Genomic DNA, 16,295 nt, shown 5'->3' on the forward strand with positions numbered 1-16,295 from the left:
GCAGTACCTAGGCTAGGTCGAAGCTGAGAGCAGGAACTGAATCCATTCTTCAGTGTGGAGTGGCAGCAACCAATTACTTGAGCCAATATCACTGCGTTTCAGGAGATGGTCCTTGACTGAGTTTACCTTGCCCCTTTCGTTCTGTTTTCCAGGTGTTGATGTCTTGTTCTGAGATGCTCTTTTTTACCTGCTGAAACTCTTTAGCACCTCAACCAAAACCTCTTGCCTTCTGGGTCCTCTGGACTGCTCACTGGAAAGCTGCAAGTTCTGACTACACAACATTTTAGTTATTGGCACGTCTTATTTTCCCCGCTGAATGACGAACTCCTTCAGGGAAGAGGCCATGACAGGGATATTAACTAGGTTGAGACCGTGTCCCAGTTACTTCTATAGAGTGCCTTACACGTAGTTGTCATGCCTCCAGGATGATCTCATCCACATATTGCTGAACTATTTTCCTTCTTGCTGATTATAACCATATGCCAAGAACTCTGAATTCTGTTTCTGTAACCCTCACAGCTCTTCTGTGCTTTCCATGTGATCAAAGATCTGATAAATGTTCCCTGGCTGACTATTCTAAAAGGCGGCATGTCCCAAAGTGATCTCTCCTTTCTTCTCCCACATACAGCCTGCCTTCGTCCTGCATATTTTGTCCTTTGAAGTCCTGACCCATCAACCACTGAAGCAGAAATTGGGAAGGGGGAAGGGACATTCTCATTGCTTCCTCTTCTGTGTTGTCTACATTCAATGAGTCACCATCTCATTTGCCTTGTGCTGCTTGAATTCATCCAACCCCACCCCCCTTTTCTGTATCAGCTATTTCTGTGCTGGTTTGGAGTTCTTCTCAACTAGTTCAGTATCCTCCCTGTTTCTGCTGTTCCCAAGGTCTTTTACTACCTCTACAACCTCCTTATACTACAAACCCTAATGTGAAATGCTTTGGTGGCTTCCTCTTATGTATATTACAAAGAAGAAAATTGGTTTTCACCATGTGAACCAGTTTCAATCATTTTGCTACTGGTTGCTGCAGATATTGGTATTGGGTTCAAGGTGATCACTTCATGATGTCTGACAATCCAATGAAGGCGTGGGCCAAACAGGACTCATGGCAAGCATTAAGGTCAAGTGCTTTAGATGGCACAGAAGGTCTTCCGTAACCCTAATGTTTCCTAGTCCTTATTCTCATTTCATGCCATTATGTTGGAGCAGCAGAGAACTTTTTTGCTCTTGATTTTTGGTCAAACTTGACCTTGCTTCATCCTAAGAACCTTGGTATATGCAAGGCATGTGTGAGATGGTTCCTGCACGAGGCTGCATACTTCTCAAAAAATTTATTTTAACTCACAGGTTAAAAATTGTTCATGTTTGTCATATACAACATGGTGTTTTATAATGCATATGTGGCTGAAGAGCTACATTGAGCTGATTGAGTGTTCTTCCTACAGGCACTCAAGACCCAGTCCCATCTCTGTAACACACATCCATCCCGTTGTGTTGAAAACCTCAGAGTCAGCCCTCACAAGCCAATAAATTCATGAAAGCAAATATGTCTCATTTACCCTTCGTCTTCAGTAGTTATTGTGGTACTTTTCATGCAGTATGTCTTGTGGACCACATTATTTACTGAATTAAAGTGATTAAAGTATAGTAGCAAGTAATTTTGATGGATGAATAGCCTTTGTTTCCCCCCCTCCCGCCCTTTTTTTCACCATATGATTGGTGAGGGTCTTTTTTGCTTCAGAGTGCAAGGACAGATTCCAGGAATGGTAATACAGAAGCTGCAGATTTGCAAGTCAGGCAGTGAGCAGTTCGTGGAAATTTTTGAACAGGAGAGCATGTGATAAACATATTTGAGGAAGATTGATGTGGAGTCAACCTTTTATTATAGATCTAAAGCTCTGCTGCAAGCGTAGGTGGGCAGGCTGGGGGGCGTGGGAGGTGAGTGGAGCCTTTCTGAGGAGTCGCCTCCTGGGCCTCTGAACTTTCATTTCCACATTTGCTCAAGTTGGCTTTACTTGCTAGTTGCTTCCTAAAATGGAGCAGAATACTGCAATTACTTTTAAAGAATGGACATTCCTATAAAACACTTGAGTGAACCATTTTGCATAGTTGTCTGCCACAATTGTTTTTAATTTTGTGAATAAAGATGAATTATGAATTCAAGAACACTTTAAAAATAGCACCTACATAGCTAGCCTATAGTTGTCTGAAGCCAACGAAGTTTCATTTTTATATATTTTGAGATAGTTGTTAATGTGAGGAGAACACTTTAGTTGTGGTTTTCATCAGCCCCTTTAGTTTAACATCTGTATTTCAATGTAGTTTTTTCCCCTCTCTGTCTCTCACAAACATTTGCATTTTGTGTTTGACTCCTATGACCATGTTTCATAGTGAAGGTTTGTCTTTTGCTTTGTTTTTTATAAACTACTGAAATTACAATTTGCTATTTTTTGTTACAGGGTTATGACTCGGTGATCAAAAAGGACTTTTACAAATACTTTGCACTTTGATTGTGTATTATGGATACCAAGGAAGAAAAGAAGGAACGGAAACAAAGTTATTTTGCTAGGTAAGCATGAACTTTGCAAAATTGTATCTATTATTTTAGAAAATGCTTACATAGTTATTAAAACTCTGTCAGCAAGTACTACTTGCCTGTTTGCGTTTTGTGACTTCATACACAAAGTAGGTGATCAGTAAGTGTTCAAAATATTTTGCTTTATGCTTTTTCTTACATATGCTAGAGGGATAATACAGGGTTTTGTAGCACTTGGTTCTTCTCTTTCTTTGATAGTTCTCCCAGGTCAATGCTACTCAGACAGGCTGAGTAGCACTTTATTCACATAATTAAAAATATTTGTGGCAGTTAGTACAAACTGACCAGTTTACTCTGGATGCCATGTGCAGCTTACCATGGATTTTAAATCTTACATGCATGGTTCCTGCTGTACTGTAGTTTAATTGGTTTAATACATAACTAAAAATCTATGCTTGCCACCTTGTGGGGAGTCCATTACAGCAAAGTGCTTTTGGAGTTAGAAAGATTTGGGAAAATGAAGTCATTGGAATTTGTGTCACTTTTAAGGCTTAATCTTTTCCAGCATATGTGCTTCCAGCATTGTCTGCATAGAAGCAGTCTAGCATGCGATTGATTCTTGTGTATAGGCTTAAATATCTTTGTGGCAATGACTCACTAATGATAATGAAATAAATGACACATTAAACATGTATACATTATTTTGATCAATGGAAGCTTTTCATATTCAGAGAACATTGCATTTTGTAGAATGATTATTGTGGTCTCTTAAGTTGAAATACTTATTAATATTCAGTTCTGAATTTAACCTTGTTCCATCGCCATTCCTCAGTGGGTGGTCCTTTAAGATCATTTCCTGTTTGTAAATATAATCTTTGGAACTTATCCGGTGTTTTTTGATGTTATCATCATTGATATATGTATCCAGAAATCTTGCTGAATTTTATAGTTAATAGGATGAGTAAGGAAACCATTTAAGGATCTACTATATAAATACTTTATTATTTAGATTTAAGATAAATATCTGACATAAGTTACTTTATATTTGTTTTGCTGTTGAGGTATTTAAAAGTTTGTCAATTCTCTCCCAAGATATGCTCCAGTTAAGAATGAATGATAAATCATGAAGAGGGATTTTTGGAAGGCAGAGAGACAGAGATGGACACATACACACACACACACACACCAGAGAGAGAAAAAGAGAAAAAGAGAGAGAAGGAGAAATGGTTAAATTGGTCAAGCCTGGGACAGTCAGAAACCCAGAAACTGGCACTACGTCTGAGCCATCTTCCACTGTTTTCCTCCACACGTTTGTTGGGAGCTGGATTGGAAGTAGATAGCTGGAACCCAAAACCAGAACTCCTGCACTCAGATATGGGATGCCTACATACCAGGGGGTACCACAACAGTGGTCCTGAAAAGCATGAGTTAAATTATTGGTTGCAGTGAAATGTGATCTGCTATTAGGACTCAATAACAAGATTATGGAAGGAAGACATTAGGCATTTGGCAGATGAAACATTACACAGGAATGTAATACAGCACATTAAGCTGCCGTGCTAGAATCGCATGAAGGAGCTGATTTGAGTCTTCATGATCTCATCTGTCCTAGGCCTGATCATTTTGATCATTTGGGGATTGAACCAACAGATGGAAGATCTCCTTCTTTCTCTGACTCTGGTTTTCAAGTAATTTTGTTTTAAATGGGATAAATGAGAACCATGTAATTTTATGTTGAGATAATTGTAGACCCAGGTATAGTTGTAGGGAATAGGTAGCCACCTGTGTCCTTTAGCCAATGGACCCTAGAACTAACATTTATAAGACTGTTACATAATTGGTGACTGTGTAAGTCACCAACCCTATTAATATTTCACCAGGTTTTCAAGTAGTTGCAATGCCTGTGTTTGCATTCAGTTGTATAAAATTTTATCACATATACAGATATGTGTATATATCCCCACAACCAAGGTATAGAACAATTCTACAAAAAGAATCTCACATTTCATAGCTAATCCCCACACACACCTGTTACCCTAAATTTCTGTAATTTGTTATTTTAAAATATCACAGAAGTGGATCATATACTATGTAATTTTTGGCAGCTGTCTGTTTTTACTTGGCACAATTCCCTTGATGTGTTCAAGCTGTTACATGTATCAGTGGTTTCTTTTTTCTTATTGCTCAGTAGCCTTTGATGGATCTATCACAGAGGCTTATTTTTATATAAAGTTTATTTAAAAGGTGGGGAAATCACAGAAACATGCGGGTGATGCTCAAGAACAGAACAGGCCTGGAAGGGGAGAGACAAAATTGAGTACCCTGCTCTTCTCTATCCATGGGAAGAGTGACACCCCTCCTCGCCCCCAACTGCTGAGGTTCTTATAAGCTTACAGAGGGGAGTGTTACATGTTACCATCCCCAGGTTAGGACAGGCATATCCTGGGGAGGGGTCATTTGATTGACAGGTGGGTGGATGGGAATTACATAGGGCTAAGGTGAAGGTTTGACTTCCAGTTTATAGCCCTAATCTAGCTACCTCCCTCATCCCATATCAATCCCCTTTCAGAGATTTCTAGCTTTTAATTCCAGTGGAGTGTTGAAGGATGTAGATTCATCCTGTCTTTTTCCCGCTGATCAGGAGTATGGACCTTGGCTCCCCTGGGTTTGGAAATCTCTTCCCATCTCAACTAATGGATCCATTTCATGAGCTGAAGAATTTTCAGTCACTGGCGATAGATGCCGCTCCCCAACCCTTCATGTCATAATTACTCTAGAAAGCTTTCAGATCCTGAAACAGGCAGCTTTATCAATTAGTATGATAAAAACAAATTGTAAGTAGAATCTCATTGAGTAGGGAAGAATATATTTTGTTGTTTCCCAAATAGTGGATATTGGTAAATTGACTCTGTATAGATTATAAAATCATCTAGATTGATTGTAGATTTTTGGTATCGCTCTCAGTGGACATACTAATGTTTAGAGGTAATAGTTTAACTGCATGTTCTCCTCCTTATTCTATCAGCATATATGTGCATTTCTTTAAAAATATTTTATTTTTATTTGAAAAGAGAAATTTACAGAAAGTAGGAGAGGCAGAAAACGTGACCTTTCATCTACTGGTTCACTCCCCAAATGGCTATAATGGTCAGAGCTGAGCCAATCAGAAGCCAAGTGCCAGAGGCCTCCTCCAGGTCTCACACATGGGTGTAGGGGCCCAAGGACTTGAGTCATACCCCACTGCTTTCTCAGGTCATAAGTAGGGGATTGTATCAGAAGTGGAATAGCTGAGATAGGAACTGGCACCCATATGGGATGCTGTTGTCCCAGGCAGGGGCTTAGCGTACTATGCCGCAGTGCCAGCCATCTATCAACATATATTGGGAGGCCTATTAATTGTCCACAACTTGAACATTTTCTGTAAAAGTTGGCCAGTTGGTTAGGTTACCTAAGGCAATGATTAAGTTTTTCAAATTAGCTTCATGTGACAGGCCAGGATCTTTTATATTAAAGCAGGAGAACTCGTTAAGGAGTTATCTTGGCCAATAGCAGCTTCCAGAGAGCATCAAGAGAAGAGGTGTGTAAACCACATGTGCCTTAAAGTGCAGCAGCCTTGATATGACAAAAACAAAGCGTGTTTCTTTTTGAAGAGGTATTTGAAATCTTCAGTTGGTTCACAAGGAGTTGAAAGACTTACCTTTCAAGTGTGCTTGTGAAGACATACTGCTGTTTGCAAAGTGAATTTTCTCCTGGCTGGCTGGCTGGCCATTATATTGTAGACTAGATGAGATCTAAAACTCCCTACTCAAGGCTCTTTTCTCTTGGAAAAGCATTTCTTCTTTTTTATATCTGCATGAAGAGTGAGAAAGAGAGCTATTACAGCTTTTAGTCATTTACTCATGAAAGAGTATCGGGGTTGTTTTTAACTTGAGCAGTCATAAACAAAGCTGCTCAAATCGTCTGTCTGAGCTTTTATTTGGACATTAGCTTTCATCTCTTTGGGATAAATATTCAGGAGTTGCAGCTTGGCCACAATACTGGTCTGCACGATTTTTGAATTTTAGTGATTCTGATAACTGCATAGTGATATTTCATCAAGGTTTCAATTTGAGTTTTTTCAATTAATGAAGTTAAATATTTCATGGGATAATTAGGCATTTGGATATTTCCTGAATTCAGTGAAATCTCTTCAGTGAAATGCTCTTTTTCTTATAAAATTGTTCATTATTCTTACTGTTGAATTTAGAGAATGCATTGTTATCAATATTAATTTTTTAGTGTTTATGTGGCATGCAAATATTTTTCCTACTCTGTCCTTTTTTTTGTTGGTTTTTTATTTTATTTGAAAGGCATTTTTAAAAGCTGAATGTGCCTTTTCAGTCTGAATCCAAAGTGATTCCAAAATTAGCGATAACTGATAGTATGTTAGAAGCTACATACTCAATGTTAAAACTCTGGTTGAAGTTATTCCTGCCCTGAAATATAGAATAAGGGGTACACTTAAATTGAGAGCATGACCAAAACTAAAGGAGTACCCACAGTTTTCTCACTTTGATATGTGAAATTTGATTCTAGTGTATACCTTAACTTCTTCAGAAAAATATTAAGTGAAGAAAAACAAAAACATACCCAAAGTGCTTAGGTGTGACCTTCTGGGCACTGCCATGAATCAGTTACAGAGCTGTGGAATCAACTGTATTCAACCCGACTTGTTATTTGAAAGTGACAAGTGGAGAGTGAATGAGAGAGAGAAAAAGAGAGGGGGGGGGGGGGGAAGAACAGAACTATAGTTTATCTGTATGACAGCCAGAAAGGGTCAAGCTGTTAAAAGCAAAAAACAGAACAAAATCTACTTTCCCAAACCCATCATCAGAAGAGAGTCAGATACCATTACACATCTTTTCAAATGCCTTCTGACAAAAGTGTGCTGTCACCATGGAAAGGAATTACAAACAGATGTCACCTGAAAGTGACTATCTGAAAACCCGGAGATTTCTCTGGATTAGGGACTTCAAGGCTATCAAAGCAAGGTGCCTGAAGAGGAAGGCAAAATCAGACTCAGATGAGGACCTCGCCGTTTTCTTCGAAGTCACACCACCTGACAAAAATGATGTCTGGCTGTCAAAAGAAACCAAGGCAAAGGTTCATGCTAAGGTTCTGCCTGCTACCCCAGTGGTGTCCTTGGAACCCTAAACCTGCCTTTCAGCTTGCTGCTTCCTCCTTCCCTGTCCCCTCCCCAGTAGTTAAATGGCCATCTTTGTGTGATATCATCAAGTTTCCTAAACATGGTATGACTGTTGGGTAAACATCTGTTACCAAAACTCCTTTGTGTTGATAGCACTCTCTGAGTATAAACAGCAAAGTAAATTCAAGAGATGATATTTTTACATTGGGATAAATATGTAGTGATTTGAGGGTCACTCAGTCCTTCCTTCGTCATAACTTACCTTGAAATACTGCCATAAAAGTGAGCACACTGGAGTGGGTCAGTGTTACTCCCAGACAGATTCTCTTGGAGGGAGCAGGAAGTACTGGTTCATTTTCAGGATCTTCTCAGCTTGGAGCTGGAAGTTTTCAGGAGTTCCAGTGTCATTTTGTATACATTCAGAAATGATTCACGAGAAATTTCCCATGTTTTTGCAATGTGTATACAAGAGCAGTATGTTAATTCTGTGATCCCTGACAGATGTTGAAGAATAAATAAAAACTCATTCATTTGGATAGATTCAGCTTTCTGTTCTGTTGATCTTTCTCTGGGTATCATTAAGACCCTTTTTTCTCTTCCTCATACTTGTGGTTGGAATGCAGGTCTTTCTCTGTTGGTACTATATGGGGCCTGTTTGCCCCCACATTCATTTGATATGATTCGACTTTTGTGATTTTTCATGTAAGCCCTCTATGCTTTTTATATATGTGCTTGAAAATTCTTTGGAAGAGTGTTTTTTTTTTTTTTTTTAGAATCAGTGGTTAACTAAAGGCACCAAAAATACATTTGTAGTTAACCCACATAGGAGAGGAATGCCTCTGATAAGGTGTGGAAGGGCCAGTCGGTAGACTGACTGAATCCGCAGTAGATTCTGCCTCCTGTTGCTCCTGCCTCCTAGACTTCTTGGCTCCCATGACTGGTTATCTAGAGAAGCAGAACTGCCTCTCCCACATCCTCTCTGCTCTTACCACCCCCTGCATGTTGCACGCCATGAGCCCTGCCACCTCTGGTAGTGTCTCAGTGCTGAAGAATGTGGAATATAGCACCTGCTTTAGCTACTGTCCCTGTTCCCCGCATCCCTCCACACTCGTATCCCCAGCCTCTGGCCAGCCTCTCCTCTGACCTACCAGAACAACACCTAATGTTTGAAAATCCTTCCTGTGTGTACTTTGGACAAGTTTACTAAACTTCTTTTGTACATTTCAAATCTTTAAGGCTAAATATGTCTGAGAATGACCCACTAACAGAATGTTTTCTTTTTTAAATGTAGTGTACCTAACTGAGAGGAAGTTATAACTGTTTCCCATGTAGGCCTCTAATTGGAGCGGGTAGGGTCAAGGTATGGAGGAAGGTGGGTGGACAAATGTTTCAGTTCTTTCCTTTCTGTTCTCCTAGTCTGCAGCGAGATTAAGGGACGGGAGGAGTCCACTCCTTGCGGTCTAACTACATCAGCACCCAGGGATGGGGAACTTGATGACATCTTAGGTACCCTGAAATGGGAAATGATGTTCTGAGGGTGTTGCTTGAATGATTTTGAGAGTTCTGAGGCATTGTCAGCTTCTTTGCACCAGAGTTGAGAAGGTCTTTCCAAGATCTGTTCGCTTACCAAATCCACCTCAGTGTGCATCTATAGATCTAGACACTTGCTGCAAAGCTTAGCCAGAATTGTCCAACCTTTCTGTTTCCCAACATCTGATGAGGCATTTGATGTCCTTTGTTGGCATACATGGCTGTTAATATCCCCCATGTGTATCTGGGCATGCTGTCCACTGAACAGGCATCAGTAGCTGAGAAGGCCCAGTCTCAATATAAGCACTCTAAGGTTGAACCACACTTCTTACAATTTTTTCCTGTGACTGGGATTTGAATCCAGCAGTCTAGCTAGGGAATCCCTGAAGAAACCTCATCTGGGGTGACCTCAGACTTGACTCTTGTGTGAGCCAGCTAGTGTAGGGTCAGATTTGGTCCATTACCTATAGCAGTCAATGCACATATATTGGTGGATATAGCTGCCTGGTCAGTTTTGCCCTCACCCCATCTCTTATGCGTACCAACAGGTATGGTGGTCTAGTCCAGCCTAGCCCAGTTCACCACACATTGTGTAATACGCAAACAGTGGGTATCACAACCTAGTTGGGGTGACCCCCAAATAACCTCCAGCAGGTCCACCACCATCCCCAGTTTTTGTGTGTGCTGGCGTGTGCTATGGCCTTACCTGGTCTGTTCCACATCCCATCTGATCCTTTTGCATACCCATGGGTGCTGCCACTCCACCTCCATATCTGACCAAGTATGCTGATGGGTGTTGCTGCCTTAACTTGCCTGGCCTACCCTCAGCTTGGCTTTCATGCTTACCAGTGGAAGTACAGCCCAACAGGTAGTGCCCACAGTCCCCTTTCCAGGCCTATTCCAGGCCCTGGCTCTTGTGCCTGCCATGGGGCACAAGACTTTCATGCTGACAAGACTTTCACCCAGTCCCAACATTTGCCAGCAGGTGTTGCAAGCCTGCCTCAGACCCAGTCCCTGGTCTCACACTCATCTTTGGAAGCAATAAAGCCCAGCAGGGGAGCTGTGGGTTCCCCTACCAGACCTGCTCTTAGTCCTGGATCTTACCCATTCCAGCAGGTGCTGCAGCCCAATCTGAGATGGGCCATCTCCAGATGGTGCAGCCTGGCTCAGTCACAGCTTTTGCCAGAGGGTACAGCAGCCTAGACCAGCCTGGCCCACTCCCAGCCTAATCCTCTTGTGAACTGGTGGGTGTTGCAGTCCAACCTGGCCTGACCTATACCCTGTCCTGGCATTTGTTTATGCCAGTGTGTATTGTGAACTGGCCCAGCCCAGCTCACTCCCAGACCTAGTCCAAACGTATGCCATTGGGTGCTGCAATCTAGCCAGGCCTACCTCAGCCCCAGCTCTTGTACTTGCTAGCTGGAATTTTGGCCTAACAAGGGGGTTCCCCAAGTTTTCTACTAGTGCTGCCCCAAGCAAAGATCTTAACATTTGCTGCTCGAGAGTGCTGCTACCCAGATTGACATGGCTGGACCCCAGTCCTGTCACTTACTGGTGGCTACTGTGACCTAGCCTAACTGGCCTGTACCCATTCTGACACTCACTGATGGGTACTACAACCTAGCCCAGCCAGTCTTCCCTCTTCATCCCCTGCTCTGATGAGACTGGGCAGGTGCCACAGCCTTACTTGACCTGTCCCATACCCATTCTGGTTCTCACGATCTCCAGCAAGTGCTGGAGCCTAGTCCAGTCTGGCCCGCCCCCAGATCTAGTACACACACACATGCCAGTGGGTATTGCAACCTTGCCTAGGCTAGTCCACCCACAGTCCTATCTCTTGCACTCACCAGTGGGAGCTGTAGCCAGTGAGGGAGTCCCCAGAGTTCCTCTTACTAGGCCCGTTCCTGTCCCTGGGTGTTAGGTGTGCTGATGGGTACTTTAACCTATCCTGGCATGGTTTTTCACAGTCTCAGCTCTGTCTGGTGGATACTGCAGCCTAGCCCAAACAGGCATGACCCAGACCATGTCCTCACTCTCATGCATGCCCATGGGTGCTTCAACTGAGTCCAGCCTGGCCTGTCTCCAGAGCCAGTCCACAAAAACATTGATGAAAGCTATAGTCTTGCCTGGCCTGCCCTCAGCCCCAGCTCTTGTTTTTCCCAGCCCCAGCTCTTGCTTTACTAGGGTAGTTTCCCAAGTTATCCTTCTAGGCCTGCTGCCAGTCCCGGATTTCATTGTGCCAGCAGGTGCATGGTCTGCCCACAGTCCCAGCCTTTGCATGTGCTGGCAGGTTCTGCAATCTGGCCCTGCCCAAGCTTCCTCCTGGCCCCAGCTCCTGCTGTCTGGCTGGAGTTCTGTGGTCCAACCTGGCTCAGCCCATCACTACCCCAAGCTCTCTTAGTAAACTGTCAGGTACTATAGTCCCACAGAAATGAGTCCACAATTCCCCTACATAAACTGCCCCCAGATCCAGTTCTCTTGCATTGTGGTAGGTGCTCTGTCCCAGCCTGACGTGGCCCACCCCTGCTTGCACACTCATAGGCAGGTACCACAGCCTAGCCCAGTCATGCATTCTCCCCAGCCCCAGCTTTTGCACATGCCAGTGGGTGGCTGGTGATGCTATTTAGCCAAGCCCAGGTCTCCCATGTGGTCGTGTGCTTTCGCCTGAACCAGATCTTGAACCAGGTTTCACTCCTCTTTAAACCACTCCATCTCCGCTCCCTCACTTATCTGTGACTGCAGTGGCTTAGTCCATGCATGATCCCAGAAGTCATTCCTCCCCTGTCAAACATGCTCTCAGCTCTTCTACTCCTGTTTGTCCCCAGAATCTCTTCTCTGGGCAGTCTGTAGATACCCCGTTCCTGGCCTGCAGATCTGGGGGCTTGGATGGTATGTCCCAGCCTGGCATTCCTTGCCTTCCCCACATATAGACTAGGCAACTATACTGGCGTACTGGTATAGTTAACACACATTTGGAATTAAGCTGGCCTTGAATGTTTGGCAGATACTGACTGCTTTTCTCCCAGCAGTGCAACGCTTGACTAGGTATGAGGCAACCTAGGCGGTTGCCTACAACTGGAGAACAAAGTGGTTTTGAAGAAGGCAGCAGTGTAGCTAAAAACAGGGAGAAGCAGTAGCTCAAATGGGATACCACAGGGAGGACTAGAGCTGAGCTACTGGTTCCTCATTGTCTTGTTCAAGGAAGAGGATTTGCAGATTGAACTCATTCAACTGCATATTTTATTATTATTTTTTTAAAGCATGATTAGTAAATCATGTAACTTTTCAAATACAACCAAACCAAGATAATTGGGAAGCTTGAGCTAATGGAACAAAGAATGTCTGGCACAGTGGTTATTCAGATATTCCTTATAAAAAAAAAGATTTACTTATTTGAAAGGTATAGTTACAGAAGGAGAGTTGTCAAGAGAGAAAGGGAGAGAATCTTCCATCCACTGACTCAGGCCTCAAATGGCTGTGTAACACCATGGATAACAATGTAACATGCGATACCACAATGCCTACTCCCCCCAGCATTCCTTTAATAACACACCATTCCTAGCCTTCTAAATTCACCTGTAGCTTCTCACATAATCCGTATAGTCGCATCCCTTGAGCTGGTAGTCAGATCTGAGAGCATGACAGCAGTCTCAATTGAAATCATACACTTTCCCAAAGCTAATTTATTAGGAGAATAGCTATGTTCTGCAAAATGTTAAAAACTGAATTATATAGTATATAATCACTAGGACCTTAATGAACCAAAGGCATCCTGTTGTTTAAAAGTTGGAACCCACCTTAATGAGGCAAATGTAATGATGTGTTGGCACTATACCATGGCTTTTATACAAATGACTGGGAATCAGTACCTCACCACTGTTATTGCTCGGCATCCTATGAAGTCTCAAACAGGTCTCATGGAGATAAGGAGCCTCCCAGCCGTCGGAGTGGCCAGGCAGGCATTGGGTGCCCAGGGACCTATCCTGATCACCATTTGTATGATGTTTATCTTACCTCAGCATTCACTGTAAGTACTGTCCTTTCTGTGTATGTCTTACTGTGACATAGGCTTATGAAGATGGATCTAGATTATATTTACACTAAATAGCTAATTTTAACACTCAAGTACGATTTGATTGCTAAGAAAATTTGGACTTAAGGGAGTTGAATACTTCATCGAGATGATGCAGTAGGTAAGCAAAGCAGGATTTGAGCCTGACCCTGTTCTTCTCCAATCAGAACACAGGCTCTGCTGTGTTGTCCAGGGCTGGATGACACCTTGATGGCAGAGAGGGGCCTGTAGAACACAGCTTGGCTGATCTGCTTTCTTCACAGGTTGGGTTGAGTCCTGGCAACCCACATCAATTTGTACATTGTAAAACAACTTGGGGAGAGCTCCGCCCTGGCGCTAGCATCTTGCGGCAGGACTAGTTTGGGAGGGGATCAGGCCATGGGGCTGGGGCAAAAGCAGCTCCCTGCAGTGTGGCGGCTGTGGAGGGTGCTCCAGGCCAGGCCGGACCCAGTCCTGGGAACTTGGGCCAAAGTGCCTGCTGGCCGCCCAGTGGTGAACTCTGGAGTTTTTAGGATATGTAATTGCTACCTAGGGACACACATGAATAAGGCCAATGTGAGTGCAGGTAAGAGATGAATTCTGGGTGATTCCCAGTAACAGGGTCACTTTCTGGTAAGCCTGGGGACTGACACCTGGTTTTTTGGAGGGGGGTGTCCATAAGATCAATTTGGGCCAGACTGATTCACCAGCCCAATTAAGAATCCTGAGATGGGCTGCTAGCATAGAGCATCACTGACTGCCACACACCGGTTCACACCAAAGCTATGGATGGGGTCCTCTCTGGCAGGGCTAGGTACCAGTACCTGGCTGAGTGGTGGAACAGTGGACTGGTCACACTTGGTAGGATCAAGACACTAACCAGCATGCAAGAGAACTAGGTCCTGGGGTAGATTCTGTGGGGTAAGTGTGGGCCCAACCCTGTGGAAATACAAATCCCACAGGTTAGCTCCTGAGCTGGGGTGGTGATGGGCTGAGATAGGTATGATCATGGAACCTGCCATCACTTACAGGTAAAGGAACCGACAACAGTCTAGGGAGGTCAAGGCAGCAGCACTCGAAGGTGCATCCTAAAATAGGATGTGGGGTGGGCCGAGCTGCAACTAGAAGGGGCGGAGCAGGAAGGGCCAAGCAAACCTGAACACACAAGGAAGAACAGAAATCAGGATGGAGCACAGGTCATGCTGAACTAGGCTTTTACACCGACTGGTCTGCATGAGCCAGGGATACTAGGCCACAGTATCAAAGGCGAAGGCCAGGACAGGTGTGAGAGGCTATGCCAAGCTGGCTCAGAGCAACCACTGGCACTCGCATAATCTAGGACTGGGAATAGGCTCGGTTGGGGAACTATGAGAGTACACCCTTGCTGGGTTGGGGTTCCCATGGGAGAGTGCAGGGGCCAGAGTGGTGGCTGCATTCTGGTCTGGATATGGCTGCAATCTCCCTTGGCACAAGTGTGGACTGGGGCTGGGCACACCGAGCTGGGCTGGACTCCAGCACCCTTCTGGAGAACCCGGGTAGATGTAGGACGGACTAGGCTAGTTCTCTGCCTCTACTGAACTTTGTGTGAGCAGTGTCTGGGTATGGAGAAGCCTTGGCTGGGCTGAAACATCCAACAATAAGAACCAGAATGGGTTAAAGGCCAGCAAGGAAGGCTGGCCCATGGAACCACCAGTATGTGCAAGATCTGGCACAGGGAGGGGTTCTGATGGAGGAACTTGGGAAACTTCTTTGTTGCGACACAGTCCCTGTGGTGAGCGCAGGAACCATGATAGGGAGCAACCCAGACCAGGCCAGAGAAAGATAGCCATTGGCACACATTTGATATAGGTCGGGGGTGAATCAGGCTGAACCAGTTCACATCACCTGCTGCTGAATCCGAGCACCAGAATAGTGTGCGTCGGGCCAGGTTGGTCGCGACACAAACTAGTGCACATTACAGAATACAAAGGTAAGGTGAGCCATACCAGATGTGGCCACAGCACCCAAATAGCACACATGAGAACCAGCAGGGGAGGAGGCAAAGCCAGCAGGGCAGAATGTGGGCCCCACTGCTGGACAACCACTCCCACTAGAGAGCATGAGTTGGGATGGGGGCAGACCAGACCAGGTAGGGCTGCAATACCTGTGGGCCTCATGTGAGCTAGATCAGGAAAAAGCCAGGTTGGGCTGACTGTTCAGAGTGGTGCAAGCAAAAATTAGAGTGGGTGAGGGTTGGTTGGGCTTTGCAGTAGTATCAGCTGGCAGAGGCTGGCATTGGTAACTTATTCTGTCAAGTTAATCTCTAGAACCACCTGGAGAGTGCATAATCCCGGAGTGGGAGTGGCCCAGGAGGAAAATAGTGGGCACCTCCCTCTTGGGTTACCACCCCCACTGGAGAGTATGAAAACCAGGACAGGGGGAGGGGTGGCTAGACAGAAAGGCACCTACCAGTATATGTGTGGGTTGGAAAGTAGGGTTGGTTGGGTTGAACTAGACTTCAATGCCCATTGAGATGTACGAGAGCTAAATGGGAGGTGGGACAGACTGGGCAAGTCTGCGGTACATACTGGCATGCATGGGAACCAGGGTAGGGGCAGGCCTGGAGGGAGTTATGGGGAGTCGCCCCAACAAGCCTGCAGCTCCCACTGGTTTGTGTGAGAGCCGAGTATGAAGTGGGCAGGATCAGGCTTGACTGCAACACCCCCAATGGGTGTTCTCATGGAAGACAGGACTGGAAACAGAACTGACCCAGCAATTGCAAGGATCAGCATGTGCATAAGCTGATTGATGTGATGGACTGTGCCGGACCCTGAACTGGCAAACACACGAATCAGATCTGAGATAACCTCAGATGAAGTTCTTTGGAGAACATTCCAACTGAACTACTGACTGTTCTCAGAACCCCAACCATGAAGAGACTATGCCAGCCAGTGGATTTGGAATAGATTTCATCGCAATTGAAATAGCAAGATTGGCAGCAATTCAGAACTGTT

At 44.4% G+C, this 16,295-nt stretch overlaps 1 protein-coding gene across 2 annotated transcripts in view; it reads left to right on the forward strand.

The window, feature by feature from the left end:
- Positions 1–16,295, forward strand: part of NCOA7 (nuclear receptor coactivator 7) — a 142,032-nt gene that overhangs the window by 19,583 nt on the left and 106,154 nt on the right. For both annotated transcript variants that reach the window (XM_040965697.1, XM_040965696.1), the window contains exon 2: positions 2,460–2,569. In XM_040965697.1, coding sequence (XP_040821631.1) covers positions 2,520–2,569 — 50 coding nt within the window. In that variant the 5' untranslated portion in view covers positions 2,460–2,519. The remainder of the gene's footprint in view (positions 1–2,459; positions 2,570–16,295) is intronic.

This window comes from Ochotona curzoniae, unplaced genomic scaffold (genome assembly GCF_017591425.1).
Source record: "Ochotona curzoniae isolate NIBS_2020 unplaced genomic scaffold, NIBS_Ocur_1.0 scaffold_3890, whole genome shotgun sequence".
NCBI classification, from domain to species: Eukaryota; Metazoa; Chordata; class Mammalia; order Lagomorpha; family Ochotonidae; genus Ochotona; species Ochotona curzoniae.